This window comes from Micromys minutus (assembly GCF_963924665.1).
Source record: "Micromys minutus genome assembly, chromosome: 21".
In the NCBI taxonomy this organism is placed as follows: domain Eukaryota; kingdom Metazoa; phylum Chordata; class Mammalia; order Rodentia; family Muridae; genus Micromys; species Micromys minutus.
The window spans coordinates 29,128,937-29,144,399 of record NC_137956.1 but is presented as its reverse complement, the minus strand read 5'-3'; the positions used below and the strand labels follow the sequence as shown (position 1 = coordinate 29,144,399).

The 15,463-nt window shown below is 44.7% G+C and overlaps 1 protein-coding gene across 1 annotated transcript in view; it reads left to right on the top strand.

Annotated features, from left to right (window-relative positions):
• The window catches only part of CLSTN2 (calsyntenin 2), a gene marked incomplete at both ends in the record, with an annotated part of 550,546 nt that overhangs the window by 506,363 nt on the left and 28,720 nt on the right, over positions 1 to 15,463 (top strand). Inside the window, one exon of the mRNA XM_080934098.1 lies at positions 10,878 to 11,040. Coding sequence (XP_080790224.1) covers positions 10,878 to 11,040 — 163 coding nt within the window. The remainder of the gene's footprint in view (positions 1 to 10,877; positions 11,041 to 15,463) is intronic.

Here is a 15,463-nt window from a genome sequence, read left to right as displayed (position 1 = left end):
TTGAAGTCCATGGCTTCAGTGTAGACTGTACTGCTGCCCCCACCACCACCTTGGCTCAGAAAAGGAATGGGGGAAGAGCAGAGATCTGGAAAACTTGGGGTAGACCCCAGCTGATGCTGGTGCTGGTGCTGATGCTGGTAGGATTGAGAGAGGGAAGCAGCTGACATTCCCAGGCCCCTGCCCCCCAGGCCTCCTGTTCCTATGATACAAACCCCGTTCTACTGCTTGCTCATATCTTTCTGCCCTGAATGCCCCCACCCTATTAGCCCATTGACCCTCATCCTTTCCTGGAATATAACACTGACACTGAAGTTCCCTTCATCCAGCAGAGAGCTCATGTCTAATGCTTAGGTTGTGCGAGACCATGAGTGGAGTACTTCATATGGACTCCATTGCATGGACTCCTGCCACACGTTGAACCTCATCCAAAGGGATTCTTGCAGACACAATGGAGACTTGACATCTATGGATATCACATTTGCTGTTTCTCCTCTAAGAAACAGTCTATTTCACCCTCTTTACATAATAAATTCACACCACCACACTGACTTCGTATCATTAAAACCAATAAATGCTTGTCATACAAATCACAACTTCTTTGAGGATTGGTGCCTTGCCTTGGGTCCTGGAACCCTAACTTGGGGCAACAAGAGAATGAAAAAAGAAAAAGACAAACACAAAAATATAAAAGCTAGGAATTGACTGGTCTGGTCCCTCTGACAGAGAAACTACAGTGAGCAGAGTATTCCCAGTATGCATATTATATACAGTTGAGCAGTGAGTCAGATTGTTGTATAAAGCTGGACAAGGAAGTTGGATTATTACATACAGATTAGCCATGGGGCTGGCCGATGGTATACAGCTGGACAAAAGGGGCAGTTTTAGCTAATCTCACATAGGAGCAGTCTCTACAGGAGAAGCATCTTCAGGCCATGAACACCCAGGGAGAGAAAGCTAGTGGACATATTTTGAACACACGATCAGCATCCAAGCATGATCCAGAAGGCTTTGCCATCTCTCTGAGACTCATCTGGGGGAGGTTTTGTCACTCCTGTGGGTCTGGAATATTGGGATCCTGAACATGGCTATGGCTATGTAGAGGCAACAGCACACACTCACTCAGGACGGCACTCACCCCATACAGTGCTTGGCTCATTTTATACACACAGAAACTGGTACTTAGTAAACTTTAGGTCCCATTTCTGAGTTGACCTGCTCATAGCCTCTGGATTTCAATAGGAACATAGAGCTACCAGACCCTGAGCTAAACAGAGATTTAGAAGAAGATCCAATCCATCTTCCCTAGCCAGGGTCTCACAGGGCCTCCATGCCTGAATCTAATGATCTTAATAAAACCCTATATACACTGAGGATGTGGTCTGTTGTACAGAAGCCCCTGTATCTACTGGGACCTCCTCAACCCTCTGCTTGGACAAGCAGGACTAGTAAATGTTAATTGTTCGGTCTTCTTCTATATGGAAGGGTCTATACTCTATATTTCACAGAATCCTAACACAACTCCCTCTCAACACCGATCCTGTTTAGAGATGAGGGCTGCTTTGTCTTTGTGCAGTTCATACTGCTCAGTATAAGAACAGCCATGGAAAAGAGGTCCCTTTCTTAAATCTCAAATTTGAAACATATGCTTCCTGAGCCTGTAAAATATGGAATTTTCTTGGTATATTAAGCTTAAAAACTCCAGCAGGCATACAGGCCCCCTGCGGCTCTGAACTTGTGCCTCAGGGCCCTGACAGATGGATGTCACCTGGCTCTGGAAATTCATGAAGAAATATCTTGGGGGAAGTCAGTAACTCATGATAGAAGCAAAGTCTGAAAGAGGAAGAAAGTGTGACCCGCCAAGAACAGACATTTGTCTTGGGGTAATTGTCCTACTATTCCAGAAAAACAGCAGGAAAACATGTGAACCTGAGCTTCTGGTGATGGGGGAAAGGGACAATGGCATATAATTCACAAGTGGCAAAAACAAGACAAAACAACAACGACAAAAAAAACAATAAACATGTGTTGTGAAAATTGAATGAATTTTAAAGCAATCTTCTGGGAATTTTTATTACAAGTGCCTAGTAAGAAAGAAAACAAGTAAGCTTCTAAAATTATGTTACTTACTTTTTCGTTGCTGTGAGAAAGCAAAAGAATCCAGACAAGAGCAATTTAAGGAAGCACAGTTTTATTTTGGCTCTGGGTTCAAGAGTTCAGCCCAGCCCAGCAGGAAGGTGTGCTAGCAGTCTTAGCTGTGGTGGCCATGGGATGAGATAGCTGAGTACAATGTCCCTGTAGTCAGGGAGCAGGGACAGTGCCTGACTACACTTTAATTCACTCTGGAACCCTGGAACCATGGTATGATCTTGCCCACATTCAGGGTGGGTTATCCTTCATTTAAACCTCTCTTAGAAAGAGCCACAAAGACAGGCCCAGAGCTTCAACTCTTAAGGTTTTAAATGTAGTCAACCTGACAGAGATTAACCTACCGACACAGCATCGCTGGGTGGAGGTTCTCAGCCATTTACTGCCTGCAGGCTTGCTGAAACAGCCTGCCAAGAACCACCCTGGAGCTTCTGGTTTGTTGGAAGTAGGGATAGGGTTGGGGCCCCAGGGAAGTCTGCCTTCCTAGCAAGTTCCCAAAGGTGCTGGCTGCCTGTGACCCTAGTACCATGCTTTGGGAATCCTGCTGAAGCCAACCAGTTGAGCTGAATTAAATGAGGTTTTCCAAGGAGCATCTATGTGGTGCATCTTACAAGGCGGCTTCTTATAGACTCCCAATTGGAAACCAAAGCCTTAAAGGGTCAGAAAAGAACATTTTCCTGGGTGATAATAAATGGGGCCCCTCATGACTCCTAAACTAGAGACTAAACACGAGCACCGAGAAGACCCAAACCAGGCTTCGTTCATTGGCTCTGGGCTCTGATTCCTACAACTACACTAACCTTCCTTCATGGGTTCTGAAGACTTTGTAGGCAAGCCCCAAGGTGAGGAAAGGAAAATCATTTAATTAGAGCACTGGGCTCTTTAATGCACACACACACACACACACACACACACACACACACACACACACAAGAGCACGCACACACAATGGTAAAAGGGAGCTGAAGTGAGTATCATCTAGGGGTTGGGAAGGAGATCTAATTAGAATTCTTTGAAGGCCCTGTATTAAAAACAATGAATGAATGAATGAGCAGCTGACTACGGAGAGGGAGAGGGAGAAAGAGAGAGAGGGGGGGGAGGGAGGGAGAGAGAGGGGTAAAGAGAGGGGGAGAGGGAGGGAGAGAGAGGGGGAGAGAAAGAGAGAAGGAGAGAGAGAGAGAGAGAGAGAGAGAGAGAGAGAGAGAGAGAGAGAGAGAGAGAGAGAACAGAGTGCCATGCCACAGTGTGTGGGTGTCAGGCATACCACCAGTGTCTTAAGAAAGGACCAGTGTGCTTTTCGGTCCCTGTGGAGTAGCTGAAATCCTGCATATTGAGCAATTCTTTATTTATGTGTTCCAAATACAAGTTGCAAGGGCAGTTTTCAGGATTGTTTTGGTGATTTGCCCAAATGTTGCTCAAACAAAATTTAAACCCAGATAGTCTCTTGGACCCAGGCCATCCACTATATCCCTGTCCCTGAGCTCCTGTGGGCCTGAGTCAGCTTTCTGACAGAAGACCCGGTGGATGGTACCTGGCTTCTCACAGTCACCTCCACAGGAAGCACACTGGCAGAAGTGCAGGTGACCCCTGGGAATATCTTAAATAGATTAGCAACAAGAGAGGCACCCTTTCCTTGGCAGGGTGTAGATGCCACACAGCTACCTCTTGGTTTCAGCTCACCCATCCTGTTACCTCAATCTTAAATTCATGCTTTATGTACTTGAGTTTGTTTGTCTTTCCAGGAGCTCTGTGGACTTTACGGGTGCCATTTTAAGTTAGTTTCCGAGCTCAGGGCTTCCGCCCTGTGTCAGCTGTCTGAGTCTGGACCTGATGCCCAGGCATAGAGCAAACCTGGGAGAGAAAGTGCTTGGCTGGCTTCCACCCTTCAGCCCTAGGTCAGCAGCGCAATTTGTCCCGGGACACAGACCTCAGGCTGCTCCTGTGCAGCATGAACTTCATGCAGCTATCCAAGCACAAGTCTTTTTTGCCAAGGCCCGAGGATCTAAATGTCCATTCTTCTCTTCAAGGGTCTACGAGACTCCTACGGGGGGGGGGGGCACAAGTCTCAGCAGTTTCTAGTCTCATCTCTAATTTCCTCGTGTTTAATATCTGAAGAACTCTCCTCCCAGATATCTTATTCTTGGCTTGTCTTTTTGTTTTTATTTTACTATTGCCACTATATTTTACCCAGCATCGCAGTTTATTTCAGAGGATGAAAGATGTCACTATTTGGTCTTTTTTCTTGGTTGGTCCCAGCTCCTGAAAGAGAACATGAAGACTTATTTATATATTTATGCTTGTGTCTTAATTTAGGCTTGTTCCCCAAATAGGCCATAAGTCAATTATCACATTTATACTAATTCAGTGCCCACATGGCTGAGCACTGAATCTCTCTCTCTCTCTCTCCTTCTCCCCCCGCCCCCCACTGGATGTCTTACCTTCTAATCCTGCCTCAGTTTATTGGCCGTCAGCCTTTTATTGACAGTTGATGCCTTTACACGGTACACAAGAGATTATCTTCACAGAAAGACTAGTAAAAGGTGCCTTCACTGAACTCAAACAACCCCGTGAGTGATACTGTTTTCTCCAGTCACATTTATCCATTGTTGCAGCAAAGAACTGAAAAGGGTTTTCTCCCAAAGTTCCAAGCAGAAATCCTAAGAAATTAATAATCTATTTTTAAAAAGCTGTGCTATTCAAGCCAGTTACCCCAGAACCCCAGACTCAGACTACATAGATTCTCTCCTGGCCCTTTCTCTTGCTCCCTTGTCCATCCCATTTTATGTCTTCCACAAGCCCCAGGGCAAACTGGTTACACTGACAAACCCAAATTAATATCATTCCATTTCTAGAGAGCGCCCCATGGCTGGAGCGGTTCCACCTTGCTGTCTGTCCCAGCTCTGCTTTCTCGGCTCCCTTTCTGCCCTCTCTGCCTCTTCGCCCACTCTAGCAAGTCTGGCAGGTGCTGAGTAGGGGTCGGCTGCTGAGTGGCAGACAGGAGAGAGAGAGGACAAGATGGAAGCACCAGAACAAGACAATAAGTAAGCCTAGAGGGCAGAGTGGAAGAAGACTACAGCTGTGTGGTGTGGTGACTTAGATGACAGAGCGCATGAGACCTAGATGGCAGGATGCAGAGAGCATGTTTAGGCTGGCATGGGGGGAGGGGAAGCACTGCGAGCCCAGCTTGGGACACAGCACTTCAGGCCCAGCTTAGGACACCGCGCATTCGAAGTCCTATAGAATCCCCAGGTGTAGCTGTTCAGAGATAATCTGACATGTGAGCCCACAGTCCAGCAGCCAACTCTCTCTGCTCTAGGTCCCCCTGTGGTGAAATGTGATGCCTTTGTGTGAAATGAAAGGACAGGAAGCTAAGCATGGAAGCCCACAGTGGCCTGAGTGTCACCTCCAACCTGCAATAAGTCTACAGGCTCCTTGTGATAGAAAGCCACGTTATTTCTTTCACTTGCCTTTTCCAAAGATCTCTGGAGCAGAGTTGATGACCCTGCACTAGCAGGGAGTTGAGTAGCCTAAGCAAGAGTATGGAACGCTGCTTACAAATGGAAAGCTTGTTCCAAGATTGATTGTTGCTATGACTGCCATCCCCTCCCCCACCCAGAGACCTCCAGACTTCCTGTTGCCTACAGAATAAAAGCAACTCAGGTCCTCAATCCTCCAGCTCCAAAGGATGCTTGCAGCCTCAGCTCACACTTCTCTCTGCCTCTCTGCTCTCAAATATTCTGTCTTCCCCCAATCTGCATCCATGTCTATTGCCTACGTCTCCCTAATACATCATACACACGCACACACACACACACACACACACACACACACATACAGACATGCATATATATATACACACACAACATACACACATATACACACAGCACATACATGTATACACATAAACACATGCACATACATACATATACTCACAAACAAACACATACACAAATGCATATACAATGCACCACATACACACATATTCATGTAGGCTATGCTATTTTTAAGTCTCTATAGAAATGACTCAAAGAACTGGACTCCATATGCTGCCAAACTGGTGCCTTCGACAGTAGGAGGGAAAAAAAGAGAGACCGATTAAAGGAATAAGATATTTCTGCTTCATTTGCTTGAGATTCATTCTTACCATCTATGCCCAATGAAATCTCAACAGTCCCTGAATTCTACTTTCTCACAGCTGGAAAGATCTCTCCATTCTCTGGAACCTTGAAGTGCTCCACACCTGAGTCACAACACTTATTTCAATCCCTAGTATATTGGAATATTTTTGCATGTGGGCTCCCAGCTCCCCCCCCCCATCTCTCTCCCTCCCCATTAGGTTGAAACCCATGAAGACAAAGAATCTGTTCCATAAGCTCTTTTACAACCTCAATAGACAACGTAATTGACACAGAAGTTGGCAAATCAGTGTGTCACATATTAAATAGCTGCACTAAAAAATATATATACTTGATTTAAAGGAGAAACTAAGCCAGAACTTCCAACCTGGCCCTAGATGTGGTATTTGGTTCAGATTGTCAGGAACTATGAAGACAATCTTCTAGTGTCATACTCTTCCTGTGTGTGCTTCTCTGGATCTCTGGCCTCCTTTCCACTTAACATCTAAAGAGCAACTGCAGCCACCTAATATAGAATCACATCTGTAGGTGTTCTGGAAAAAAAAAAAAGTAACTTTGTCTAGGTCATGCCTTGTGCATCTGTTCCGAGAGGCATCATGGGACAGACATCAAGCCAGTTAGGTGCACCAGTGATTTCACAAACATGGTTAAGAATTAAAATTCATCTCTTCCCTAAGGAAAGGTCACTTTACCTAGTTTCCTTGTCTTGGTTGACCTATGTAGCAATACTTCTATTTCTGCTGCCTCCTGGCTCCATCATTTTTCAATTACAGTTTGTCCCTGCCGTTCTAGCTAAGGTCAACGTGGGTCTCTTCCTGATCACAGATCCACATTTATGAAACTCTAATTAGGCATTTCCTTCAGCTGCTGACATAGCTCACTGGGACGAGTCTGCAGCCATAAGCTGAGTATGAACTAAAAGACTGTTTCGATGCCCAATTAAGAGCTCATGAGCACGGTTCTAAGCCTTGGCTGTTCCTCACATAGTTAGTAGTCTCTGTTTTGCTTTGAGAATGCATAAATTGTACCATCTTTTGTGACTCATTACAAAACTGAGACAAGATGTGTTCCTTCACAAATTTCTAGGACGTTGCCTGGTTTTGTGTTTGTTTGTTTGTTTGTTTGTTGTTTGGTACTTAGTCTGGCAACGGTATAATACAGAAAGAAGCCTTGTCACATTCTGTTGTTAAAAGAATAAAAAGATACAATTTTAGCTGGTAAAAGTATCACTATATGTATCAAGAACTTTAAAAATAGCTATGATATTTGAGCCATTAAGTTCCCTTCCAGGAATCTTTCCTAAAGATATAATCAGAAATGGAGACAAATATTTATGCCCATGAAATTGATTATAGCATCATTGGTAATTGCTGTTATAAAACTAATCTGATAATGAGAGAATAGTTAAGTATGCTATAGGATATCCATAACCACATCACATGGCCACTTACAGTGGGGTTTGTGACATTATTTCAGAGCTGACATGAACTGATGCATGTAAATTTTCAAATCATTAAAACAGTGTGATCCAAACAAGGTTTTCACAGCCACTGTTTCTCAGGGTTTTTATATGAACACTGTAATAGAAATATTCCCATCTTCAAGGTTGAAAGCATATTATAGGCATATTTAAGGCTGCTGGGAGTCTTGGATATGCTAATGAGGGTGGAAAAGCCCCTTCACCCCCACTAGGAGGCTCATGAGAGGTGTCATAGAAGCTGTCTATCAATGAAGCACCATTCAGAAAAACTGTAGGAAATGCATCTGGGACAAACTACAGTGTTGGGGAGGGCAGTGCTGCTCCGAAGATGTGAAATGGTCCTGGCTTTTTCTGGGAAACTTTTTCTGTTGTCTTATGGAAAGGCTGAATGTTGACGAATTAAAACCAGAGGACCATCCTCCTTCATCTTCGTCAATCCCGGGTGTGAAGGTGATGGGCTTGGGACTCATGGGAATCAACTTCCCATGAAAACATAAAGAAGATGACGGCTGGCTATGAGGGACCCAGGACAGAGAGCGCCCATTCGCTACCTACAGTTATTCCTGATGGCTCACTTTCCATGAGGGAGGACATGTGGTCAGGAGTACTTTACTATCTCCCTGGACCTAACCAGAAGCTTCCAGATACCTCTTGGACTATCCCCTGAACATAAACCATTTTCCAAGTTTCTCTTGATGCTTGGCAGTCTTTGACTCCATCTCTGAACAAGAGTGCATTGAGGTCCCTTCAGTGGGATGCTTTATTCAAATACTCCCTTCGTTCACCACCCTTCTGGCATCCCTAGACTCTGTCTTTAGATCTACCTGTGTACCGCCGCCATAACCTTGGAGAACTTACTCCAGTCACAGGCTCAACCCAAAATCTCAACCTCCATATAGGGTCTGATCCAAGACATCAATAAAGTGTGGAGTGTAAACCAAGTCAAGAACTCTCACTGAATTCAACAAGACATTGTAGTGAACGGCCTTGACCCTTCCTGCTTGCCTACCAAAGCCCCTAAAATACTCCTCAGGCATTATCAGACTAACGGGCTTCAAAAGGAGTAATTTTCTGAGACATGAGATGGGACAATATAAAAAGAACATTAAGGGGAAATTTCTTATTCCGAAATGAAAGGGGAAAAAAAAGATCATTTAGCATCCCTGTTGGTGTTATCTATTCATGAGAAACAGCACATTTAATCCAGTGCTGGATGGAGGGGGACCTTTGATGTCCTCACCTTGGGGTCACCTTCATGTAGAACTCATCAGCCTCCCCTGACATCTGCTGCAGGGGTGACGAAGAGCAGATGATACAGAGGAGACACACTTCAGAGGATCCCATGGGGTGCCGAGGGAACAGAGGAGACTAAACACAAAGGAGAGAGCCCAAGCCTGCCCAGAGGGGGAGGAGCACCGTTCACTAGTTTTACTGCTTTTTCTGCTTCCTGCCTCCCTTCCCACGGTTTTGTTATAAATTGTACAGTGTGAGTCTGGTCTCTTGGGTCAGGAATTGTGACTCCTCCTGGTTCGGTAACCTTTGCACCACTGTAACCAAATACCTAAGAAGAGAAGACAGCTGCTTTTGCTCATTGTTTCAGAGATGTCAGCCCGTCATAAGAGAGAGGGAATGGCAAAGTAGAGTCATTCTTAGTTGTCAGGAAAGAACAAAGGAAATATCCAAGGTAAGATACAGTCCCCAAGGGCACCCTCTTAGTAACTTCTTCCAACTAGGCCCCACAACCTGAGATTCTACCACCTTCTAATAATATGGCCATATGATAAATCTATTAAGGGATCAATTTATTCATTAAGTCAGAGGCATATGAAGCCATATGGCAGTGACCCCCTAGAAACGGCCCTATTGACACGCCAGAGCTATGCTTCATTGATTCCCCCACGTGCTTCTCAACCAAGTGGAGGTTGACAGTAAAATTCAACTGTCATACCACCCTCCCCCCTGAAAATCCACCAATCCTTTAATACTGGTTCCCAGTCCTGGAAAAAGACAGGACTCCTGGGTATAGCCGGTTGTGAAAGGACATATCTTAAAAGTAGCCAGTTCCCAGTATAGGCCACAGGTTCCATTTGTGTTCCATCTCTGCCTCCCTAGGCATACCAAGGTAGATGAAGGCAGAGTCCTGCTAGAAAATTCACTTTCCTTCATCAGCTTCTCAGAAGCTTAACATAGAAACATCAGGATTTGAGGCTCTGGTTCCTCGGGTTCCTGCTTCTTCCTTTTTCTGAGTCTGTCTTTACTTTAGATCCTCTCTAAGCCTGCTCTTCTGCTTTCTTCTGTCACTGTCCTTTCGCCTCTTCTCATCTATCTTAATCTTTAGCTTTATTCTCACTGGAACACTATTCTTCGTACAGCTCCATCTAACCCAAGACGTAGAAAAAACTGTTTTCAATTGCATTTTTTTCTAAATTGAAGTAAGAGAAATTTTATTCAAAGAAAGGTAAGCAGACATTCTAACCTATTCATCAAAAATGTGTAAGCCTAACAAGTAGGTGGTAACTATTTGAACAAAATGTTCTTTGTGCCCATTTTCAAATGTAGTCCACACTCTCTCTATGCCTGAAGGTTCTGTATCCATGAATCGACCCAGCTGAGGAATTGCTTCCATATAGAATATGAGTAGCTGTTTCCTTTTCTTGTTGTTAGTTCTAAGCAATACGGCTGAACAATTACTTAAAGAATTTACATTGCATTGGGTATTATATGTAAGCTGAGGTTGATTTAAAGTACACAGGAGGATATGCATATGTTATGTGCAAATGTAATGCCATTTTGTAGGAGAAATGTAAGCATCTGCAGATTTTAACCTCAGCCAGGCTTTAAACTCAGAATGGTTCCTGGAGCTAATCCCGTAAACACTGACAGATAGCTGTATTCAGCATATGACTAGACCTATTTGGATTCTTCTCATTGTGTTTATCAACATTGATGTATAATACATGTCAAAACTGTGTTCCTTGAGCCTTTTGGCTAATAATTGTTGGGCACCCAAGCATCTTTCTCTCCGAGATCTCAGAATAAGATTCTAAAGGGTTTTTTGCATTGTAGATTTAATTTTAAGTGTTGCTTCTCTGTGTGTGTTCTTTTTTCCCCATTAGATTTGTGACAAGGAATGGCATTACTATGTCATCAATGTGGAATTCCCTGTGGTCACCCTGTACATGGATGGAGCAACATATGAACCATACCTGGTGACCAATGACTGGCCCATTCATCCATCTCACATAGCCATGCAGCTTACTGTCGGCGCCTGTTGGCAAGGTAACCCTGAATGGAGCCCTCTCTCAACTCTCTGTGCTGTCTATGGGAGATACTGATAGAGGAAAATAAAAGAATGGGTAGCATAAAAGCTAGCCAGAAAAAAAGTCACTAGCCCTTTACTAACAAAACAGCAATTATACATATAAGCATTAAGCAAGACACCAGCCTTAAGTAATAATGGAGCACTTGGCTTGAGCACTTTTATTTTACATCAACCTAGCCAAGTTCATGGTTGCCTCTGGGTTGCCAAGGCTTCACTGATTCCAATCTGGGGCTGCATGTAGAAAGAGTTGAATGCAGAATCTTTGACTGAAATTGTCTCAAGGTTGCTTAGAAACCAAGGATCTCATTATCACTCAAATGTCTAAGCCCCTGGCATCTACATGACCAGAGCTATGGAAGCAGATTGTCTGCAGGCTGTGAGATACAGTGGTGACCCTCAGTGTGCTCAGCCTCAGTCCCGAGCCTTGCTTCAGCCCTGTGCCTCACCTCTTAGGACAGAGGCCCTTGGTGGACAGCATCCATAAAGAGGTCTGGTTCTTCCACTCTTGCTTAAGCATGCCTCTCTTCCACGCCGCCCCAGTCCTACCCCATTTCCATTTTGGATACAGGCAAAGGAGTTTTCAATGCACCCAGCCTTGTGTCTCATTCAGCTTAGCTGGAGTCTGTTTCTTCTTCTCCAGGTACTGCAGGTAGTGGAGTTTCTTTTTTCTTTTCTTTTCTTTTCTTTTTTTTTGCCCAGTGGGGCTGACTAGCAGGTAAGGAGGATGCTCCGAATAACACTCTGAGGTAAGACCCATCCCTGTATTAATGGATTCTATGAAGGCTTCCAAGATATGTAACTTTAGCCGTTCACCACAGGACCACAGGATAGTGAGGGGGGAGGTGCACTTAATGAAGCCAGCACTTAGTACTTACAAGAAATTGGTTCCCATATTTCACATGGATCCAAAGCCTTGCTCAAGATGATGATGTTGCCCCTGCACAGACTCCTGCATGCCTTAAATCTCCTCAGTTATCTATATCTTATAATGCAATATAAATACCATACAAATAGTCGTTATACCATTGTTTAGTAATTTTAAGTCTGTAAAAGTGAGAGTGAACTGCAGACACAACCTTTAAAGACATATTTTTGAGCCACCTGAAGAATATACAAGTGTCAGGGAGCAATCGTATGATCATTTGTTCTCTGTGGATCAGTTGACCCAGGAGTGACTTGGGGGGATACACAAGTCCCTCTGGGATAGATAAAAAGTGATTCGGGACATCTTCATGGAACATAATATGGAAAGAGAAGCATGCGGTAAACACTGTAGACACAAAAAGTAGGGAGCAGATGCAGGTAAGTAAAGAATAAAAATAGCTGTTCCCGTGCTGAGACTGCCCACGTCATGTGTGACGTGTTTCATCTAAGAGTTTACACCTTAGCATTTTTATAGGACCTGGGGATAAGAGTCCATTCAGTATTATTGGGTCCCCCCAGGTTACCAGAAGACTGTGCCTAATGGCAGGGACCCATGAAACCAACCGACAAAGAGAGATAAGACGCTAACCTTGTGGTTGACCAGAAACCATTAACTACTGGGCACAGCTGCACTGAGGTAGGGGCCGTGGTGTGACTCAGTGTCCCAGCCAGATACCAGAACAGGTCTTCTGAGCACGCCCTGGAGAAAGCTCATGAGCAAAGACACTGGGAGGTGCACCCTTGTACAGATTTTACCACTATTCCTTCCTGGTTGCCCCTCAGAGATCACATCTGGGTTCTTGTCACTTTGATCCACAACCAGTCTCTACTTAGGCAAGTCGGGTACAGCTACTGCTTCCTAGTAACGTGCCTGCCACCATGATGGGAGAACAGTGTCACCAGACCACAAGTGACTCTGTAAATAACTAGGATGACGCCTGGATCGTGTGGAATAGGCTTGTCCTGCTCTGACAACTATGCCCTCATTCTCGGTTAATTAGTACTGTGTCTCGGTGTTCTTTACCAAGCTCTTGTCTGCTTTAGCACAGCAGCCACAGAGAAGCTGGCTTATACGGATGCACGTTCTGCAAACATTTTACTTTCCATAGCCTCATTGTTGCAAAACACAAAAAACTACCTTCCTCTCATTAATGGCTGTATACATCTCTAAGAAACAAAGAGGGCAGCCTTGGGGTCAGAAAACCTGGAGTTTGATTACACCCCAGCCTCACCCGTTGCTGGCTATATGTACACAGGATCCATTTCCTCTGTGTCCCACAGGATCTTCTTCTCTGAGATATTTGGCTTTCTTTCTAGTTTGCACATGTGAGAGAAGACATGATGGTTGTCTGTGTCAGCCTCACTTTTCTTAGCAACATCTCCAGTTCTCTACATTTTCCTGAGACTAGCATGATGCCATTCCTCAATGTCCTGTATAATACTCCACTGTGTGTGTGTGTGTGTGCGTGTGTGTGTGTGAGAGAGAGAGAGTGTGTGTGTGTGTGTATGAGTGTGAATGTGTGTGTGAGAGAGTGTGTGTGTATGTGTGAGTGTATGTGAGAGAGAGAGTGTGTGTGTATGAGTGTGAGTGTGAGAGTGTGTGTGTGTGAGTGTGTGTGTATGAGTGTGTGTGTGAGTGTGTGTGTGTAAGTGTATGTGTGTGTGAGAGAGAGTGTGTGTATGCGTGTGTGTATGTGAGCGTGTGTGTGAGAGAGAGAAAGAGAGTGTGTCTGTGAGTGTGTGTGTTAAGAGTATGTGTGTAAGTGTATGTGTGTGTGAGAAAGAGAGTGTGTGTGTATGAGTGTGAGTGTATGTGTGAAAGTGTGTGTGTGAGAGAGAGAGTGTGTGTGTATGTGTATGTGAGTGTGTGTGTGTGTGAGAAAGAGAGAGTGTGTGTGTGAGTGTGAGTGTATGTGTGAGAGTGTGTGTGTGTGAGAGAGAGAGTGTGTGTGTATGTGTATGTGAGTGTGTGTGTGAGAGTGTGTGTTTGTGTGTGTGAGAGAGTGTGTGTGTGTGAGAGAGAGAGTGTGTGTGTATGTGTATATGAGTGTGTGTGTGTGAGTGTGTGTTTGTGTGTGTGAGAGAGTGTGTGTGTGAGAGAGACAGTGTGTGTGTGTGAGAGAGAGAATGAGGGTGTGTGTAAGTATGTATGTGTGTATGTGAGTGTGTGTGTAAGTATGTGTGTGAGAGAGTGGGTGTGTGTGAGAGTGTGTGTGAGTGTGTGTGTGTGTGAGTGTGTGTGTGAGAGAGAGGGTGTGTGTGTGAGAGAGAGAGAGTATGTGTGTGAGTGTGTGTATGTGAGTGTATACGTGAGTATGTATGTAAGTATGTGTGTGAGAGAGTGGGTGTGTATGAGAGAGAGTGTGTGTGTGCCTGTGAGCGTGACACAATCAGAAATCTACAAGAGTCAGGCCTACTCTAACACCGTGGCCCCAAGTCTTCCTAAGGGTCTCTCTTTCCTCACTTCCCTCGCCTCCCTTGGACTAGCCTTTATACACAGACTCTGCCCTCCCAAGTCAAAAGGAAGGCTGAAGAGCAGCTTATCGGGAGAACTGTGGAAGACGGGGATAGAAAAGCATTCGGGGACATGGCGAACACTTGAGTACTTTCCCGCTGAGAAATGACAGCACAATAGTACGTTTTCCCCTGCATCTCCATCTTTAGAATACAGAACGAGTTGGACCACACAAAGAAGGGAAGGGGGATGAGAGTAGGAGGTGTGAGCATGCTCAGATCTCCCTTAACACTGCAATGTACATGGCCCAGGAAGGATGGAGGAGAGGATGAAGAAAGAAGTTGAAATTAAGTCTCAAGACACTCTACTGCTGTGTTAAGGAATCTGGATTTCTATGAATTCCTGCATTCTTCTGAGCCACATTTCTTTCTGCATAGGACATATCAAAGGATCTTCCAATGAGATGCAGAGCTGTGAAATTATTGGCCTTCGGAGCATTCCTCTTCTCCCTCGTTCTCATCCTCTACTGTCTGTTCACACGCATAGCACAAAGCCCTGCATAGGCCCCTCTAATTGCCTTGGGCTTGCAAACCTGGGGAGCTTTCCTGGTGCTTCTGAGGTTGGCTCGGGAACTTGTTCTCATTTGTGAAATTTCTGGTTGGGGTTGGACAAAGTGAATAAGACAGGACTGGATAGACGCTGCTCTGAGTCAGGTTCTCCCGGGAGCTGGCAACTGCGCCATCCCTGGTCTGTGTTCTGCAGACCCAATTAGCCCACGGTGTCCTGTTAGTGAATTTGAAAACCATGCAATCAGTGGAACTTCATTTTTGATGGGATTTTTTTTCCCCAGTAATTAAAAAAAAAAATGAGACTTCATTTACACTTAAGAAATGTTGCCAGTGAGGCCTAGTACACTCAGCATCTCATAATTGCAAGGAAAGCCTTTGGGTCTTCCGTTTGCATTAACAAATTCCAGAAAGCATGGCCCTAGCTCTGGCAAA